Consider the following 20,000-nt stretch of genomic DNA (forward strand, 5'->3'; position numbering starts at 1 on the left):
TGTAGGAACTGGTATTTTGACGAGCCGTCCTGCGGAGGAGAGGCCTGCGTCGTCATGTACCATCAACCAACAGCACTTCCTGGTCTGGGCGGGGCTTATCTCTACCAATGGAACGACGATCGCTGCAACATGAAACACAACTTCATCTGCAAATACCAACCAGGTACCATCAGCCAATCAGCTTCAGTCTTTGATAAACAAACAGGTACTGTCAGCCAATCAGCTTCAGTCTGATAGACTCAGGTGTGTTGGATTCCTTGTTTCTTTTAGAGAGCCACGGTGTGACGGGACACACACCTGGAGGGCGGAGCACAGGTGAGCATGATTCGCTTCAGTGTGACTTTTTGTAGCGCCACCATCAGGTCAAAGTGTGTGACAGGTGTGTGTCGTGTCCTCAGAGACAACGGCAGGTGGAGGCGGGGTCAAACAGTCTGCAGGAAGTGAGGGGGGTCACCCTCAGGTCATCACGGCTGGAGCTTCAGGTACAAACTCCTCTGACGTCTGACCCCTGATCTGTGACCTGGACTGGACAGATCAGATGTGGTCCGGTGTGGACTAACTAGACTGGACTGGACTAGTCCAGTATTTACTGTCTGTTTGTCTCTCCTCAGGCATGCTACTGGTCTACGTGATCATTCCCACAATCCCCCTGCTGCTGCTCATCCTGGTGGCTTCTGGGACATGTTGTTTTCAGATGCTCAGTAGAAGGTGAGACTTTACCGCAGAGACTACATCTCCCAAGATCCTCTGCTCCTCTGTTAGAGCTGAGGCTGCAAGTTTGACTGTGTAGAGCTCAGTGATGAGGAGTCACACACGGGAGCAGCTGTGTGAATGTGAATGTGAATGCGTGTGTGTGTGTGAGTGTGTTACCTGGCATCAGTCCAGGTGTTTGCAGGCTGCTGCTGAATCAGCTGTGTGTGTGTTAATGTTCAGTTTCACTTGTGTCAAATCCAACATCACATTTTATTCTGCAACACAACACCAATCTGCCACTGATGGTGAACGGCTGAAGAGAAAGAGCTGCACCTGAAGCACCTGTTCGCTCCTTCGCACTCGACCAACACGTTTCCTTCAAAGTGTTTTAGCGGTGTAGAATCTGAACTTTTGCGGACAGTGAACGGCTCCCTTCTTTCAGTCACTGATCTGCATCACTAAAGACTGAGGTTATCAACCTCTCCTGATCTAGAACCACCTCCTTGTGGTCGTATCCCTCCACCACTCAGACTAGTTCCAGGTCACATCCTGTTTATCCAGAATCACAGAAAATATTTAACATTTCTGTGACATTTTATCATAATTGCTGAATGTTTGGACCAAGTCTGAAGAAGTTCCTTCAAGGTGTTACAAAGATATCATGTTCACAAGGCCAAAATCATGTTTTGTGAGGTCACCGTAACCTTTGACCTTTAACCACCAAAATCTAATCGGTTCATCCTTGAGTCCTAGTCAATATTTGTGCCAAATTTGAAGTAGTTCTTTCAAGGGTTTACCAAGATATCGTGTCCATGAGAATGAGATTGACGGACAACCTGAAAACAAAATGGCTACTCTGACTGTTGCCGGGCGGATGAAAGAGAAACCTATACTCCTCTGCTTTTGAATTATAAAGCCCCAGTGACAGGCTTTAATACAAGGAAAAAATACAATGGAAGGAGTTTTGAAACATTTTTCACGTTTTTTAAGATCATTTCATTTTATAACATAAAAACAATATTTTTGTTTTCATTATTTTTACGTTTTGCAAATGATTTTTTGGCCCACTACCAATACCTTTGCGGTCCACCAGTGGGCCCCGGCCCACAGGTTGGGAACCACTGGTCCAGAGCATTAAATACTTGAGCTCATGTTAAAAATCAGGGTGTAGTCATGGACGGGGATCTTAGTGTCAGTAAACACATCACAGCTGTAACATCACCTGAGGAACAGCTGTGTCCATCGCTCTCTCCTCATTGGTTCACCTGATCAGACCATCACACAGCTGCAGCTGATTCACATTCTGCTGGTTCTGATTAAAACTAACAACAGAGCATGTTACTCCAGCTTTACTGACCTCCAGTCAGATTCTGAATTCAAAGTTTAATTATTGTCTGTAAGTCACTAAATGGCCTGGGCCCTAAATATATTTCTGAAAAGTTCCATGTATAGAAACCTAAGAGGTCTGCAGGAGCTGCTCAGTTAGTGGAGCCCAGAGTTTAAACTCAACAGGGTGAAAGTCTTTGAGCCACTGTGCTGCCGCCGGCTGGAACCAGCTCCAAAGGATCAAATCCAATCTGTCAGAACTGTAACTAACTTTAAAAAGAAGCTAAGAACTGCTCTGTTCTCCACTGCCTTCATTTAATCTTTGCCCTTTAATGAGATATTGTGTTTTATAATCTGTGTTTTATACTGTTTTCTTATTACACTTTTTACTTTTATTTTTCATCCTTCTTGTATTTCTGTTAAACTCATTGACTGACCTCCGTGTATCATAAGATGTGTTGGACAAATTAATCTGCCTCCAGATAATTTCCTGGAAACTTTCCTCATTTCATGATGAGCTGCTGTTAATCTGTTAATTACAGCCAGTGCTAATTAAGTCTGAGCTGATTATTGATCTGATTGGTTGAAATAAACAGTTACTGTTCGGATCTTCAGTGAAGCAGAAACTGCAAAGTAAAAATCCTCCATTATAAGAGAAAGTTAAATGATGAGATATTATTGGATTGATGTGACATGCACTCATGTTTTCAAGCCGTTTCCATGGTGATTTAGCAGCAGGTGAAGGTGTTGTTACCTACAGTTTAATCTGTGACTCAGTGATCGATCAATAAAGCTTCTGGTAAAGTTTCCCTCCGTTTCACCTGCAGGGGCCTGAGCTTCCTGTGCTTCACCTGGTCCACAGGTGTCTGTCACTCACTCACTCACTCACTTGGTTGGAAACAGACTCATGTCAGAAACAGGTTGTACCTCTGATAATGATAATGATGATGATGATGATGACGTTGATGTCATCACCTCTCTCCCGCAGTACTCCCCGCACAAAGACTGCCGCCGACCAATCAAACCTGTGGATCTCCAGGACACCCAAACTTGATAGCATGGAGGTCTGAAACCCCACCCGGTGACATCACAGTGACATCAGCATGTCGGCAGTGAGGAATGACATCAGTCTTACCACCGCTCAGCCATTCATCATCATCATCATCATGACGACGTGGTGCGTTCAGGAGCAGGTGTACAACAATGTCACAGAGGCTTTAATGGACTATGTAGTTGACTGTGTTTATACCTACGTACAAGTACACACACACACACACACACACACACACACACACACACACACACAGTCTTTTCCTTCCCTTGTCTACCTTCCTCTCTCCTACAGAGAACTCTTCACCTGTCTGTTTGTTACATCTGATTGGTTCCCAGGTCTTCACCTGTTGGTTGACCTGTGTTTCCTGTGGTGATGTCATGTTATAGTGTTGACTGTGAGCACCCTGAGTCAGCTGGTCAGAGCGCCCCCTGCCGGACACATCCGACCTCACGGTTTAAAGAAACAGGTCAACATTGTGTCAAATGCTTCCTGTCAGAGTCTGGTGTCTGTATGCGAACCATGCTCATCTTAGCTTAGCTTAGCATGAAGCCTGGGAGCAGCCTCGTCTTGTTTGTTTAATCTATGTAAAGAACTTGAGTGAAGTTGTCTGTTCCCACACGACCTGAACGCACCATGAACTGACATCACTTTGAGGAACCTGATCTGATGTCAGCTTCTGAAAAAACTGCTAATTAACAAACTCATTAACTGTCCGACTGATTACATCTGAAGCAGTTTTCTGTCATTGTCATGGAAACGCCCCTCAGTTCATCAGCTGACTATCCAGATGTTTGTGTTGTTGTTTTGTTGTGAATAAAAATAATTCCTGTCACTGTTTGTTGTTATTTAGAATTCAACCAATCAGCTGCCTCCCTTTGTTGGTTTATAAAAAAACGCTGAGGACGATCATGTGACATGACTGAAAGCTCCAGGACAGCTACAGTTTGACATAAAGATTCAAATGTGAGGAAACAAACCTTCTGAATCATGTTGACGTTTAATCAATATCTGATCATTATGGATCAATCGATCATCTGATCGTCCATCGTTCACAGATCCATCACATCGTTCTGAGATCAGCCAGCCGCCCTGAGCGTGCTCAGTTCAGAAGGCGTCAGGTGGCGACCAGCTGATGAACGACCTCCGTCTCCTCGTTCGTCGTGTCCTCGAGCCGGTCAGCAGCGGCGTCGACCGCCACCACTGTCTCTTCCTGTTTGTACGTCAGAGCGGGCGTCATGTCGTCGTCAAACAGAATGGGCGGGACTTCCTCGGCCGCCCCCTTCCCCACCCCGTGCATGCGCTTCTTGTGCTGCTGCAGGTTCCCGCTGCGGTTGAAGCGGGCGGAGCAGAGGTCGCAGGCGAACGGCCGCTCGCCCGTGTGGATGATGACGTGTCTGGCGAGCTGCGAGCGGCACTTCTTGTCTTTGCCGCAGATGTGGCAGACGAAGCTCTGCGGCAGGCGCGCTCCGTTGGCGTGGACGACCTCGCGGTGTCTCTTCAGGTGGCTGAGGCGTCTGAAGCGGCGGCTGCAGAAGTCGCAGGCGTGCGGCCGCGCCTCGCTGTGGATCATGGAGTGACTTGCCAGCAGAGACTTGAACTTGAACACTTTGCTGCAGACGGGACACGGGAACATCTTGGCCGGCGCCGCGCTCTTCCTGCGGCCGGCGGCGCGCTGCGCGTCGTTCACTTTGACCTTCAGGTGGACGCGCAGGTGGTGCTGCTTCAGGCAGGTGGCGCGCTGGAAGGTGCGCATACAGACGCCGCAGCGGTGAGGCTTGTCGCCGCTGTGGATGCGTGAGTGAGCGGCGAGGAGCGCTTCAGACTTCAGCCGCCTCCCGCAGACGCCGCAGGCAAACGGCGCGTCGAGCGGCGGGCTCTCCTCGCCGTTCATCTGGTTGGCGTGGACCAGGATCTTGTGGCGTTTGAGCTGGTACTGGCGGCCGAACTTGCGGCCGCAGATGTCGCAAAGATGCGGCCGCTCACCGGTGTGAGTCTGGAAGTGGACGGCGAGCTGAGAGCGGCACCGGAACTCTTTCCCGCAGAAGTCGCAGAGCAGCGAGCTGGGCCGCGGCGCCTCGGCGGACCCCTCCACGTGGACGATCTTCTTGTGGTGCTCCAGGTCGTTGGTCCTCATGTAAGCTTTGGGGCAGAGGTCGCAGCGGTGCGGCTTCACGCCCGAGTGGATGACCTCGTGCGTCTTCAGCCGGGAGCGGCAGCTGAAGGTTTTCCCGCACACGGCGCACAGCCACGCCGTCGCCTCGCGCTGCTTCTCCAGCTTGGCCACGCCGTTGGGATGCAGCCGCGTGAGGTGGTGCTGCAGGTTGTCACGGCGATTGAAGCGCAGGTCGCACAGGTGGCACGCGAACGGCTTCTTCCCGGTGTGGATAAAGGAGTGACGCGCCAGACTCGACTTGTTCTTCATCACCTTCCCACAGACGTCACACATGGTGCTGTCGGGCTCCAGCTTCACCACTCCAGGTGCATGCTGGGAGTCGGAGTCCAGCCGCACGTCCCCCAGGGCTGAGGGATACGTGTGAGATGCCACATCTGGGTGGGGGGCGGTAAACAGTCAACAAGTAAAATCTGATTAATGACTTTCACCATAAATAAAAGACATGAAATTATTTTAAACTTTTATTTTTATATTCAAACTGAGTATAAAGTTAAAAAAATCGAATTAAAAAAAATAATCATTCAATATTTATATAACATTTAATATTTATTAATCAAATAAAATTCAGCACAAAATTTGAAATTTAAAATAAATAAAATATTAATTATAATAACACTGTATTCAAATGAAATCTGATCAATACATTTATTTATGACTGAACCATTAATCAGTTGAAACTACATCAAAACATTAAATCTGAACATCGTCATTTCCCCAATTCACTCACCTTCAGGTGGAGTCCAGTTGGGATCACCTGTGTCCTCCTCCACCTCCTCCTCTTCCTCCTCCTCCTCCTCCTCGTCTCCTTCCTTCTCCCCCTCCCCCTCCCCCTCCCCCTCCCCCTCCCGTATGTCAGGATCACATGACACCCGGCGGTGGCGGTGTTGAGTTGGATTTCGTTTGGTGGTGTTGGCGCCCTGAGGAAGCGGTCTCCTCTGGGTCCTGGACCGGGGCTGGGGGGGTTTGGGGGAGAGTCTGATGGCGGGTTTGATGGTTCTGGTTCTGGTCCGGTTGGGGGTGCAGTGCTGCAGCAGAGCGCCGCCGTCTGGTCCATCAGGTCTGAGCTGTAAACACTGCAGCAGCATGGAGGAGGAGCCTGCAGACACGTTGACAGTGAAGGAAACACATCTTAATGAGACACCTGACCACAGGTACGACCTCCAGCTCATCAGCTGAGTTCACAGGTCCAGGTTCACCAGACCAACCCTGAGGCATTCTGGGTAAATCCAGTGTCTTTACTGGACCTGTGTGTGTGTGTGTGTGTGTGTCTCTCACCTGAGTGTCTCCAGTGACTCAGCAGGTCCACCTGGACGGCAGCGTCTCTCCTCTCTGCTGAGTCGCTCTGACAGCCCACTTCCCGCCTCTCCTCCTCTGGACTCTCCCACTGGCAGCCCACCTCCCTCTTCCTCAGCTCCTCCTCCTCCTCACCACCTTCAGCTCTCAGCAGGAAGACACAGAGCTGTTCTCCTCCAGGAGGCTCCAGGAGACCAGAGGACATCTTTAAAATCCACCTAGACACCAGCAGAGGACAGATCACCCCCCCGTCCCGATCAATCATCGGATCAGTTTTATAATCTAACATCAGTGGATGAACTGAGACAGTCCAGATCTTCTGCTCAGATATTAGATATAATTATTATTATTATATAATATTCTTATTATATATTCATGGTTTTTCCTGCATAGAGAATTAGGAGGCGGCCGCCTCCGTCACATTTTGCGCCACATCTTGATAAAATTCTAGTAGGCCTACTTGTTAATGTTCGTAACTGCAACGCCACTATGGCAATGTAGTGACGCTATATCGTAATCCGTGCATCAGGCAGAGCCATCCCAAATTACCAAAGAAGAAGAATACGAACACGCTGGATCTTCTGCCTGTGGAAGGAGGCGGCGACCTGATTTTGCGGCTCTTCAAACAGGAGAATAGGGTTGCCACCCGTCCCGTATAGTACGGGATCGTCCCGTATTTGAAATAAAAATGATTGTATTGTATTGTTTTCTTGGTATTCGTGGATTTGAATCAATACTGGCCGAAATTTATCCCATATTTTCGTTCATGTTATGTCCTCAAAGTGCTGTGAATAAGGAAATGTCAAGGAAAACCAAACCAGTTGCAGCTTTTTTTTTCACATGAAAGGTGGCAACATTACAGATGAATATTATTTCTACATCCAAGCACACCCGGCTTCTTGAAAAGTTTCCCTCAATTAACGTTACATCCCATTGTGTATGTTTCTTTTGGAAGAAATGTCTCAAATCACAAATTATTTTAAAAAGAGTTTGTGAGGAGGAGAATCACGAGGACAGTGAAACGGTGCAGAGCGCAGACATCATTAGTTCTTCTAATGTGGGAAAAAAAAGTTAATTCATGTTACTGATGAGATACAGTTAATGAGTCAGGACTGACTGTAGGACGAGTTCTCAGCCACAAGTGGAAGCTGCCGGTGATCACTGACTGACTGACTGATCACTGACTGACTGACTGATCACTGACTGACTGACTGATCACTGACTGACTGACTGACTGACTGATCACTGACTGACTGACTGACTGATCACTGACTGACTGACTGACTGACTGACTGATGAGTCAGGACTGACTGTAGGACGAGTTCTCAGCCACAAGTGGAAGCTGCCGGTGATCACTGACTGACTGACTGATCACTGACTGACTGACTGATCACTGACTGACTGACTGACTGACTGATCACTGACTGACTGACTGACTGATCACTGACTGACTGACTGACTGACTGACTGATCACTGACTGACTGACTGACTGACTGATCACTGACTGACTGACTGACTGATCACTGACTGACTGACTGACTGATCACTGACTGACTGACTGACTGATCACTGACTGATCACTGACTGACTGACTGACTGATCACTGACTGACTGACTGATCACTGACTGACTGACTGATCACTGACTGACTGACTGATCACTGACTGACTGACTGATGAGTCAGGACTGACTGTAGGACGAGTTCTCAGCCACAAGTGGAAGCTGCCGGTGATCACTGACTGACTGACTGATCACTGACTGACTGACTGATCACTGACTGACTGACTGATCACTGACTGACTGACTGATGAGTCAGGACTGACTGTAGGACGAGTTCTCAGCCACAAGTGGAAGCTGCCGGTGCAGAGGATCAGAGAGAGAGAGGAGTCAAGGCCAGAGCACCGAGTCTTCAGGAGCGAGTTAAAGCCAACGTTTGTTTATTATATTTGGACTGACTGACTGACTGACTGATCACTGACTGACTGACTGACTGACTGACTGATCACTGACTGACTGACTGATCACTGACTGATCACTGACTGACTGACTGACTGACTGACTGACTGATCACTGACTGACTGACTGATCACTGACTGACTGATCACTGACTGACTGACTGACTGACTGACTGATCACTGACTGACTGACTGACTGATCACTGACTGACTGATCACTGACTGACTGACTGACTGACTGATCACTGACTGACTGACTGACTGATCATTGACTGACCGATGACTGACTGACCGACAGTGGAGGAGTTGGCTGTGATTGGTTCTTCTCCTCTGATCAACAGTGTGTGGTCTATCACATTTTCAAAATAAAAGAACATCCACTCCACTGCTTCAAAGTAAGAGTCCTTCATAGAAATGTAGTGGAGTCAGGAGATCAATGTTAGTCTGTAAGTGTAGTGGAGGAACCTTCACAATAAAACTCAGCAACAGATACTGGAGACACACTGACGTATAGAACTCAGGTAAATGTTCCTGTTCAAAACATCTGCACAGAGACAGTCTCAGGTGTCATGACCGTAGTTGATGTATCATCCGTGTGACCTGTTCACCTGTGTGCAGGTGTAAGTGAACGTGACTTCGGGATTAAACTGACTCTCGGCTCGTTGTTCTCCACCTGTCCAGACTGTAGTGATAACTGATCGATGACTGATCACAGACGGTGATCAGTCTGTTTCCTGTCACTGGTTTTCCAACAACAAAACAAAACGGTTCATGTTCCGACTTTAATCTGAATAAATATTAATATTCACAAACACCAACACAAACTTCCTCTGATGCTAACATTAGCACGGTGCTAACTAACGTGTGGTCCCTCTCAGAAAACAGGAGCGGGGACAGGTGAAGCGCAGGTGTGAGGTTTACCTGAGAGCAGAGCGGCTCGCGCTGTGTGTGAGGAGGATTTAACGTCCACACGAAGATTCAGCTCCGAATCTGTCCGAACTTCAGACGGAAAGCCGACAGAACGGGCCGCACCGGAAACACTTCTTCTTCTTCTTCTTCTTCTGCTTTTTCTTCTACTACTTCCTCTTCTTCTTCTCATCCGGTTCGGCGGGTCGGTTCTGCCCCCACAGGTCAGAGGACACACTGCAGCTGCTGCTGTGTTCACTTCAACAGACCCGCTGATACGTAAACATCAGAGCTGACGTCATCAGGACAACAATAATCATTGATAATAATTATTAAAACAATTAGAATCATACAACAGTTAGTTCTGATCCAGTGATATGATTGGACAGAATCTCTCCATGTGGCTGATATAGGTCAGGGCTATGTTTACAGGTTGCTTAGCAACAGTCCAGTTGGAACTATTTGTGTTGGTGTAAACAAATAAATGATAAAATAATCAAACAAATCATAATCTGTTGTTGTTTATTGAACTAAAATGGCGCTGGTAGAACTGCTGTATAAAAGAATGTCACAGTGAGGGAGAGACTGACCTCGGACCGAATCACAGCCGTGCTCATATTCAGTAAACTCACTCCCTGAGTGTGATATTGCTTAAATAATGATAAATAATAATTATGAACAATAACTGTAATTAATTAGAAGCAAATAAAAATGAAAAACCTAACCTTCACACAATATGACAATTTCAACCAGTGTTGACAATATTCAGTTTCTGTTCGTTTTGATATAAATGAGTAAATGAACAGATGTAAAAATTTGTTGTAAAGAATAAACCAGCTGTTTCCAAGTGAAGTGTATAGAGGTTTTTAATTGTAGTATTTTGGGATCATACAACATAAATAAAAGCTTTCATTACATTCTCATCAGCAACAGAGCCATACATTGACAGAGTTCAATCAAAACCACAAACACAAGTTACTACGATTTACCCAGAGCCATACGAGACCCGGGTTACATGACACCAGAGCCATATATAAACATCATATATAAACATCATATATGAACATCGTCCCATATGGTAGTGTCTCTCTCTCTCTGTGCTTCATGAGAACGATGACAGCAACGACACCGACACTGAGAACAACTGAAGGAATAAATATTCTTCTTCCTGCTTCCTCCTGCTCTATGTACATTATTAACACAACACCGACCAGCATCATCCAGCTGCTGAGGAGGGAACAGAGACCACCACCTGAAGGGGGACCAGGGTCCAGACTGGGACCATGTGGTCAGGTGATTCCAGTCCAGTCAGGTTTTATTCTGCAGCAGTAAAAATCAAGCACCACCGAAGAAGAAGACGGACGGACTGTGACTTTAATATAAAGGTTGTTATGTCTTTAGATAGTTGTTTGTTTCTCTGTGGCAAATAAACAAATAAACAGACAACACATGATGACAACTCAAACGTTCATCACACAGTCATTATCTGATCACTCAGTTTGCACCGTTGCCATGGAGACATCCATGTTATTCTGAGCTCCTACCAGACTAATCTTTAAAGGGGCAGCAGCTGAAAGCTCTGGACCAAACACCAGCTGCTCAATCATTAAAACCCCTAGTGATCAGCTTATTGATTAATGACTAATCATTCTATCACTTATTTAAACCTCATGTTGCCCCTTGACCAATGAGAGTCCACCTTTAAACTGACATCATCCTCAGACCGCCTCCACAGCTGATCATAAAAATGATTCCACACATGATTTATTATGATCAGAGCTTTAAAAGAAACACAGTTTTCCAGATCCTGAGGATCCTCATACTCTTGATCAGAGGTTTTCACACTGAGAGGCCCCGCCCACACTGGTTAGTTAGTGTTAGTGACCTCAGCACAGTGTGAAAACCTCTGCTCAGTCTCTGGAGCTGCAGGATGAAAGTTTACAGGAAGCTTCTTTAGATGCTGCTGATGATGATGGTGATGATGATGGTGATGTGTTAGTGAAGCTGGTGATCACAGACAAGATGCTCCACTCTGATGTGTTTTGGTTCATCGACACAACGACACAATAAAAACAACAGTGACACATGGTGAGTCTCAGAGTTCAGTCAAACAAGGCAGTGCAAAAACTCCTCCTCCTCCTCTTCATCACTTCCTGTCCTCCTCTTCACCTTCAGTCAGTAGTAGACCCCCTCCGCTGCCCCCCCCCCCCAGACTGTGCAGCTTTATCACTGGAGGAGGAGGATGATGATGAAGAGTCTGTTGTTGAAGCTAAGCAGAGTTGAGATACTCCAGAGCAACTTCATAACAGAACTTATACTGTTCCTGCAGAGACAGAACCAGAGGTCACCAGAGGTCAACAGGGGTCATGCAGTATCACTATCTTAATATAATAAAGTTATAATATTGATTATTTTTAATATAGATATACAGTATATAATATAATATATATAAAATATTAATAATAACAAAAGTTTATGAGTCATAAAAAATAAATTCATAACAATGTTACAGAAAATACATTTAAAAGAAAAGGATTATAATATAATATAATTCTAATAAACAATAACAGTCACAGTCAACAACTTTTTCTATTTATTTATTTATCTATCTTTATCTTAACTCAAAAATACTAAAGTAAATATTTAATTTTGATTAATGAAAATTATGATAAGAAAGTGATAAGAAATAAAATCAATAAGGAAAATTAATAAATGTAATAATAAGTAATCAAAAAAGAAACTAATAAAATTGAATGTGTTTATCAATATCAATACCACTAATAATAACAACAGGAATAATAACTATAGTAATTATAATATATTTATATATATAATGTCATCCTGCATAAAATTAAGATTTTAGAAAATTTAATTAGGCTAAAGTCAAAGAAAGAAATAAACTAAAATTCAATAAATGTTGTTTCTTTGATGAGAGCATGATAACATGATGACAGTGTGATTGTGTGATTTGTTATTAAATAAAAATTAAAATATAAATGAATCAATATGAAATGATGTTGTTTTGTCTTTACCAGCAGATCCACCATGTTTGGTTTGTTGTTCCTCAGAGTTTTAACGGCGTGAAAGACGTCGACACATCGCTGCTGCCGCAACATCTCACACACTATACTGATGCTGCAGAACACACCACTGCGACCCCCTCCATTCCTGGGGGGGGGGGGGGGGTGAGAGAGAGAGAGAGAGAGAGAGAGAGAGAGAGAGGAGGAGGAGACAAGGAGAGGAAACATTAAGTCTGTGTTGTTCCACTTTTCGCCACTAGATGGAGACAAACCATCACTGATCAAGTTTCTGTATCTGTGTATTAGTACTGTCACTGTGTGTACTTGTTGTATCAGTAGTACTACTGTAGTATCAGTGGCAGTATTAGCAGTAGTATCAGTAGTACTGTCTGCAGGATTATAGTATCAGTGGTAGTAGCAGCAGTAGTACTACAGTATCAGTATCAGTAGTAGTGTCTGCAGGACTGTCCTCAGCTCTGGTTCTGGTGTCTTACAGGCAGTGGACCACGGTGCGTCCCTCCCCTCCGTCGTACTCGTCCTGCCACTTGTCCACCTGGTGGACCAGTTTGAGGAAGGAGCGCTTGGAGACTGGTGTGTCCCGGTACATGGGCCAGCCCAGGAACTGGAACTGCTGCACCATGCGGTACCCGTCCTGCGGCTGGGGGGGGGGGGGGGGCACAGGCAGGACAGGGGGGTCAAAACAAGCTTGGCCTAAACCTAATCTCAGGTCTGTCTGGGACATAACAGCAGGAGAGGGCAGTGAAATGAAACGTACCCCAAAATCACATAAGGCAGCAGGAGGTAAATTAATCAGACACACCCTAAACTAAACTCAGAGAGGAGGAAGGAAGGAAGGAAAGAAGGAGGTATGGAGAAGGAAGGAGGGAGGGACAAAAGGCAGGAGGGAGGAAAAGGAGGAGATACTGAAAGGGATGAAGGAGGCAAGGAAGGAAAGGAAAGGAAAGGAGGTGGTACAGAAAGTAACAGGTACACAAGGAAAATGAGGGATATGTGGAATGAAAAAGGGAAGGAGAGGAGGAGGTAAGCAAAGGGTGAAGTGAAGGGCATAAAGGACGGAAGAAGAAAAGTAGATCCTAACATAAATGTGAACAGACAGGGAGGAGAAAGTGTTTAAATCAAACGCACTGAAATCTAAATCCGACCTGCCACAACGAGGCGAGTGGGGACGGGAGTCTGGATCAAACACAGCCCAGATTTTGTGAGACATAGTGAGGAAAAGAGGCACAAATCAAACGTAGCTGAACCTAAACTCGGCCCGATGGGGAGGTGAAGAGGTTTAAATCAAACGCACTCTGATCTAAATCTGGTGAAACAGGATAGGAAAAGGGGGTTTGGATCGAACACCAACATGGAAATCAAACACACCCCAAATACCTGAGGAGGTAAAGGGGTCAAAATCAAACAACCCTGGACTGACAGAGGAAGATGTTGTTATGCTAACACTGCTAACCCTGTCGGCTAACACACACCTGTGTTCATTAATTCTGTTTTAGTCACAGCTAATGTTGATCTAGTGTTAACTAGCATCACATAGCAACAGCTAGCATGTGAACTATTCACATTAATGACAGTAGCTGCTGTTAGCAACATGAGGCACTGTGGTCAGCTAACAGCTAAGCTAATGCTAATTTTCAGCTAGCTCAAATTCTGCTAGAAAAAAAAGATGGATTTGATTTTCACCTCAATGTGAAGCATCAATTAGCAATAGCTAGCATCAACCACCAGCAGCTACTGATGTTAGATCAGTGTCTGTGTTAGTGATATCACCTGCTAGATCCAGCTAGCTTCAATTAGCGCTTACTATCAGTTAACATCAGGTAGCCTAGCAACAACATCTGTCATCTAACGACAGCTGATCTAAGGTCCCACAGACACCGGTCAAGGTGGGGGTGGCCTTGTAGTCACCGTTGACTACGCAGCCAGCAGCATCATCACAGCAACATGGACCACAGAGGCAGGTGATGGAGTAAAAAACAAACGCACCCTGGCTGTGTTGTAGATCCTGAAGATACGGCTGATGACGTCCTCCTCCAGATCAGCAGAGACAAACTCCACCTGCAGGGAGCCCAGACGATGGAGGCCGTTCTCCGGCCAGTACTGAGGACACAGCTGAGACAGACAGAGGGAGGTTATTGATCCAGATTATCAATAATAGATCAGATTCATCTGACTCATCTCCTCATGCAGCCATGTGTGTGTGTGTGTGTGTGCGTGTACCTGCGCGGGGTCGACGTCGTTCAGCATGACGATGGACGTACAGTGGTAGTCTAGGACCAGACGCCAGAAGTCCTTCACCGTGTTGGGCAAGGGATGCTGGGTAACAATGAATGCTGACGGCTGCTTGTAGCTCTGTGACGGTAACACGCCATATATGGTTGGTCAAACAGCAGGAAATGACATCACACAGGTGAACAAATGACACCAACAACAACAGCAACGATTTTTCACTGTCTGAGCTTTTAATGTGAAAGGAGCTTCCAACTGACATTTCCATTACACACACACACACACACACACACACACACACACCACACACACACACACACACACACACACACACACACACACACACAGTCTGTGGTCAGGTATTTGGTTGGTTTCCATGACGACAGAGTTGTTTATTAGAAAATGGTAGGGTATGATGTACAATACTGTGGTTTGTGTGTGACTGAACCTTCCATTAACCAGAGATGCTGAGACTGCTCTCTCATATAAACCAAAGGTCTCTCTCCCCCTCTCTCTCTGTGTGTCTCTCTCTCTCCCCCTCTTTCTGTCTCTCTCTCTCTGTCTCTCTCTCTCCCCCTCTCTCTGTCTCTCTCTCTGTGTGTCTCTCTCTCTCCCCCTCTTTCTGTCTCTCTCTCTCTGTCTCTCTCTCTCTCCCCCTCCCTCTGTCTCTCTCTCTCCCCCTCTTTCTGTCTCTCTCTCTCTGTCTCTCTCTCTCCCCCTCTCTCTGTCTCTCTCTCTCCCCCTCTCTCTGTCTCTCTCTCTCTGTCTCTCTCTCTCCCCCTCTTTCTGTCTCTCTCTCTCTCTCTCTGTGTTTCTATCTCTCTCCCCCTCTCTCTGTCTCTCTCTCTCTGGCTCTGTGTCTCTCTCTGTCTCTCTCTCTCTCTGTGTTTCTATCTCTCTCTCTCCTCTCTCTCTCTCTCTCTCTGGCTCTGTGTCTCTCTCTCTGTCTCTCTCTCTCTCTGTCTCTCTGTCTCTCTCTCTGGCTCTGTGTCTTTCTCTCTATCTCTCTCTCTCCCTCTGTCTCTCTCTCTGTGTCTCTCTCTCTGGCTCTGTGTCTCTCTCTGTCTCTCTCGCTCTCTGTCTCTCTCTCTGGCTCTGTGTCTTTCTCTCTATCTCTCTCTCTCCCTCTGTCTCTCTCTCTGTGTCTCTCTCTCTCCCCTTCTCTCTGTCTCTCTCTCTCTCTGTCTCTCTGTCTCTCTCTCTGGCTCTGTGTCTTTCTCTCTATCTCTCTCTCTCCCTCTGTCTCTCTCTCTGTGTCTCTCTCTCTGGCTCTGTGTCTCTCTCTGTCTCTCTCTCTCTCTGTCTCTCTGTCTCTCTCTCTGGCTCTGTGTCTTTCTCTCTATCTCTCTCTCTCCCTCTGTCTCTCTCTCTGTGTCTCTCTCTCTCTCTCCCCTTCTCTCTCTCTCTCTCTCTGTCTCTCTCTCTCTGTCTCTCTCTCTGGCTCTGTCTCTCTCTCTCTGTCTCTCTCTCTCTGTCTCTCTCTCTGGCTCTGTCTCTCTCTCTCTGTCTCTCTCTCTGTCTCTCTCTCTCTGTCTCTCTCTCTGTCTCTCTCTCTGGCTCTGTCTCTCTCTCTCTCTCTGTCTCTCTCTCTGGCTCTGTCTCTCTCTCTCTCTCTGTCTCTCTCTCTGGCTCTGTGTCTCTCTCTCTGTCTCTCTCTGTCATCTAAAGGGACAGATCATCACATTTTCCTTCTTTTCGTTGTCTGTCCTTATGCATCCAGAGGTGCAGCACAAACATCTGGACCTGACTCTAACTCCAGGGTCCCTTCATCTTTTAATATGTCCAGTGTTACACCTGTACACACCCTCTGTTTTTCACAATAAAAGCCAAAGCAGACACACAGCATTATAGATTATAGATTATAGATCCCCCAGAGCATCATGGGAACTAGAATAAATAAAATGAAAGGAGGACATATGATGATGATATTAATGTGAACTGTTTTCAATGATGGCGCTACATGTCTGTCTGCAGAGGAAGATCATGTGAGATAGCTGAAAGGTCCAGAACAGACCGGAGTGTGTTACATACGTCCATGAGCGCAGCGTTGATGTAGTTGGAGCTCTCTCCATCGATGGTGATGAGGAACGGCAGGCAGCGGTCAGGAGGCAGCACGTCCATGCAGCGGTTCTTCTCGTGGTTTCTAGGCAACAGAGCAATGCTGCAGTCCTCCACGCGCAGTGTCGGCGTAACCATGTTCAGAGTCTGAGCACGCACACACACCGATCAATATCAGATCAATAGCAGGTCAATACCCATAACACAATCAATCAATAAGTGACAGTAGAATCGGTCTAATTAATAATTAATAAATCATTAACTGGTCCAGTTATAAGACATGAACTGACTCTCTATACACTTCATTACTGACTTATTAACATGTTTATTAGTGAGTTATTGACATGTTTATTAATGAGTGAGGATCATTTATTAATAACGACATCTATAATTACACATTTAATGGATTACTTTCATTTATTAATTAAATTATTTTCATTCATTGAGATAATAAACGGTGGATGTTTATTATCTTTCATTAGTGATTCATTAACATTAAGGAACAGCTGATGGTTTATTTACATTAATAATATTAATACCTGGTGACTTCATTAGTTAACGACTCATTAAAGTGTAGACCAGGTGTAGACTTCAATAATTACTCATTAATACTGATAAACCTACAGCTCTTAATGTCTAATTAATTCATTATTAATGAAGCTGATTAAATATGAATCAATAATCAATCACCCTGAACTCCTCTTTGATCTGACTGGAGTTGGTCTGAGGATCCAATCGGTTCATCTCATAATAAACTGAGCGCAGCTGATTGGCTGGGATCGCAGTGTCGCCACACAGACAAGCCTCCAAGATGGCGTCATGGATGAAGACATACTGCTCCTGGTGGACAGACGGGGGAGATGTCTTTAGAGAGGAACTCATCATCCCCCCTCAATCCCCCTCACCCGCCCCCCCAACCCACCCCACCCCACCCCACCCCACCCCATCAGGCTTGATTGACAGGAGGAGTGTTCCTGAAATGTCAGTTCATAAATGATTAATGTCAACACACAGCAGCAGGAGGAGGAAGAGGGAGAGGGAGAGGAGGAGGAGGAGGAGGGAGAGGAAGAGGAGGAGGAGGAGGAGGAGGAGGGAGAGGAAGAGGAGGAGGAGGGAGAGGAAGAGGAGGAGGAGGAGGGAGAGGAAGAGGAGGAGGAAGAGGGAGAGGGAGAGGAGGAGGAGGAGGAGGGAGAGGAAGAGGAGGAGGAGGGAGAGGAAGAGGAGGAGGAAGAGGGAGAGGAGGAGGAGGAGGAGGAGGGAGAGGAGGAGGAGGAGGAGGAGGGAGAGGAGGAGAGGAGGAGGAGGAGGGAGAGGAAGAGGAGGATGAGGAGGGAGAGGGAGAGGAGGAGGAAGAGGGAGAGGAGGAGGAGGAGGAGGGAGAGGAAGAGGAGGAGGATGGAGAGGAAGAGGAGGAGGAGGAGGGAGAGGAAGAGGAGGAGGAGGAGGGAGAGGAAGAGGAGGAGGAAGAGGGAGAGGGAGAGGAGGAGGAGGGAGAGGAAGAGGAGGAGGAGGGAGAGGAAGAGGAGGAGGAGGAGGGAGAGGAAGAGGAGGAGGAAGAGGGAGAGGGAGAGGAGGAGGAGGAGGAGGAGGGAGAGGAAGAGGAGGAGGAGGAGGGAGAGGAAGAGGAGGAGGAAGAGGGAGAGGGAGAGGAGGAGGAGGGAGAGGAGAGAGGAGGAGGAGGAAGAGGGAGAGGGAGAGGAGGAGGAGGGAGAGGAAGAGGAGGTCTGTCTCTCTCTCTCTGTCTCTCTCTCTCTGTCTCTCTCTCTGGCTCTGTCTCTCTCTCTCTGTCTCTCTCTCTGTCTCTCTCTCTCTGTCTCTCTCTCTGTCTCTCTCTCTGGCTCTGTCTCTCTCTCTCTCTCTGTCTCTCTCTCTGGCTCTGTCTCTCTCTCTCTCTCTGTCTCTCTCTCTGGCTCTGTGTCTCTCTCTCTGTCTCTCTCTGTCATCTAAAGGGACAGTTCATCACATTTTCCTTCTTTTCGTTGTCTGTCCTTATGCATCCAGAGGTGCAGCACAAACATCTGGACCTGACTCTAACTCCAGGGTCCCTTCATCTTTTAATATGTCCAGTGTTACACCTGTACACACCCTCTGTTTTTCACAATAAAAGCCAAAGCAGACACACAGCATTATAGATTATAGATTATAGATCCCCCAGAGCATCATGGGAACTAGAATAAATAAAATGAAAGGAGGACATATGATGATGATATTAATGTGAACTGTTTTCAATGATGGCGCTACATGTCTGTCTGCAGAGGAAGATCATGTGAGATAGCTGAAAGGTCCAGAACAGACCGGAGTGTGTTACATACGTCCATGAGCGCAGCGTTGATGTAGTTGGAGCTCTCTCCATCGATGGTGATGAGGAACGGCAGGCAGCGGTCAGGAGGCAGCACGTCCATGCAGCGGTTCTTCTCGTGGTTTCTAGGCAACAGAGCAATGCTGCAGTCCTCCACGCGCAGTGTCGGCGTAACCATGTTCAGAGTCTGAGCACGCACACACACCGATCAATATCAGATCAATAGCAGGTCAATACCCATAACACAATCAATCAATAAGTGACAGTAGAATCGGTCTAATTAATAATTAATAAATCATTAACTGGTCCAGTTATAAGACATGAACTGACTCTCTATACACTTCATTACTGACTTATTAACATGTTTATTAGTGAGTTATTGACATGTTTATTAATGAGTGAGGATCATTTATTAATAACGACATCTATAATTACACATTTAATGGATTACTTTCATTTATTAATTAAATTATTTTCATTCATTGAGATAATAAACGGTGGATGTTTATTATCTTTCATTAGTGATTCATTAACATTAAGGAACAGCTGATGGTTTATTTACATTAATAATATTAATACCTGGTGACTTCATTAGTTAACGACTCATTAAAGTGTAGACCAGGTGTAGACTTCAATAATTACTCATTAATACTGATAAACCTACAGCTCTTAATGTCTAATTAATTCATTATTAATGAAGCTGATTAAATATGAATCAATAATCAATCACCCTGAACTCCTCTTTGATCTGACTGGAGTTGGTCTGAGGATCCAATCGGTTCATCTCATAATAAACTGAGCGCAGCTGATTGGCTGGGATCGCAGTGTCGCCACACAGACAAGCCTCCAAGATGGCGTCATGGATGAAGACATACTGCTCCTGGTGGACAGACGGGGGAGATGTCTTTAGAGAGGAACTCATCATCCCCCCTCAATCCCCCTCACCCGCCCCCCCCACCCACCCCACCCCACCCC

At 46.2% G+C, this 20,000-nt stretch overlaps 3 protein-coding genes across 10 annotated transcripts in view; 1 reads left to right on the forward strand and 2 right to left on the reverse strand.

Moving 5' to 3' along the window:
* chodl (chondrolectin) overlaps positions 1-3,908 on the forward strand; it is a 7,453-nt gene extending 3,545 nt beyond the window's left edge. For both annotated transcript variants that reach the window (XM_056364206.1, XM_056364207.1), the window contains 5 exons: positions 6-163; positions 271-315; positions 399-482; positions 612-708; positions 3,008-3,908. In XM_056364206.1, the coding sequence (XP_056220181.1) occupies positions 6-163; positions 271-315; positions 399-482; positions 612-708; positions 3,008-3,089 (466 nt within the window). In that variant the 3' untranslated portion in view covers positions 3,090-3,908. The remainder of the gene's footprint in view (positions 1-5; positions 164-270; positions 316-398; positions 483-611; positions 709-3,007) is intronic.
* Positions 3,909-4,051: 143 nt separating this feature from the next.
* Positions 4,052-9,566, reverse strand: LOC130161161 (endothelial zinc finger protein induced by tumor necrosis factor alpha-like). The gene is made up of 4 exons (XM_056364201.1): positions 9,417-9,566; positions 6,522-6,757; positions 5,974-6,342; positions 4,052-5,620 (listed from the first exon to the last, which is right to left on the reverse strand). Exons 2-4 carry the CDS (start codon positions 6,742-6,744, stop codon positions 4,188-4,190), a joined length of 2,025 nt encoding a protein of 674 aa, XP_056220176.1. The 5' UTR covers positions 6,745-6,757; positions 9,417-9,566; the 3' UTR covers positions 4,052-4,187.
* Positions 9,567-10,249: 683 nt separating this feature from the next.
* ptprma (protein tyrosine phosphatase receptor type Ma) overlaps positions 10,250-20,000 on the reverse strand; it is a 104,672-nt gene continuing 94,921 nt past the window's right edge. For 6 of the 7 annotated variants that reach the window (XM_056364056.1, XM_056364054.1, XM_056364053.1 and 3 more), the window contains 2 exons: positions 19,756-19,905; positions 18,949-19,212 (listed from right to left, as the gene is read on the reverse strand). In XM_056364056.1, the coding sequence (XP_056220031.1) occupies positions 18,964-19,212; positions 19,756-19,905 (399 nt within the window). In that variant the 3' untranslated portion in view covers positions 18,949-18,963. Of the gene's footprint in view, positions 11,725-12,433; positions 12,570-12,915; positions 13,080-14,425; positions 14,552-14,659; positions 14,792-18,948; positions 19,213-19,755; positions 19,906-20,000 lie in introns of those variants that run through there. The other variant, XM_056364057.1, reaches the window with a different exon arrangement.

This window comes from Seriola aureovittata, chromosome 20, assembly GCF_021018895.1.
Source record: "Seriola aureovittata isolate HTS-2021-v1 ecotype China chromosome 20, ASM2101889v1, whole genome shotgun sequence".
Lineage (NCBI taxonomy): Eukaryota > Metazoa > Chordata > Actinopteri > Carangiformes > Carangidae > Seriola > Seriola aureovittata.

Bases quoted from the DNA above. Each gene is read 5' to 3' on its own strand.
- LOC130161161 (XM_056364201.1), bottom strand. From the start codon at position 6,744: ATGTCCTCTGGTCTCCTGGAGCCTCCTGGAGGAGAACAGCTCTGTGTC. The intron at 6,343-6,521 runs GTGAGAGACACA...ACGTGTCTGCAG, and splicing joins GAGTCACTGGAGACACTCAG to GCTCCTCCTCCATGCTGCTG. The intron at 5,621-5,973 runs GTGAGTGAATTG...CCCCCCACCCAG, and splicing joins CAACTGGACTCCACCTGAAG to ATGTGGCATCTCACACGTAT.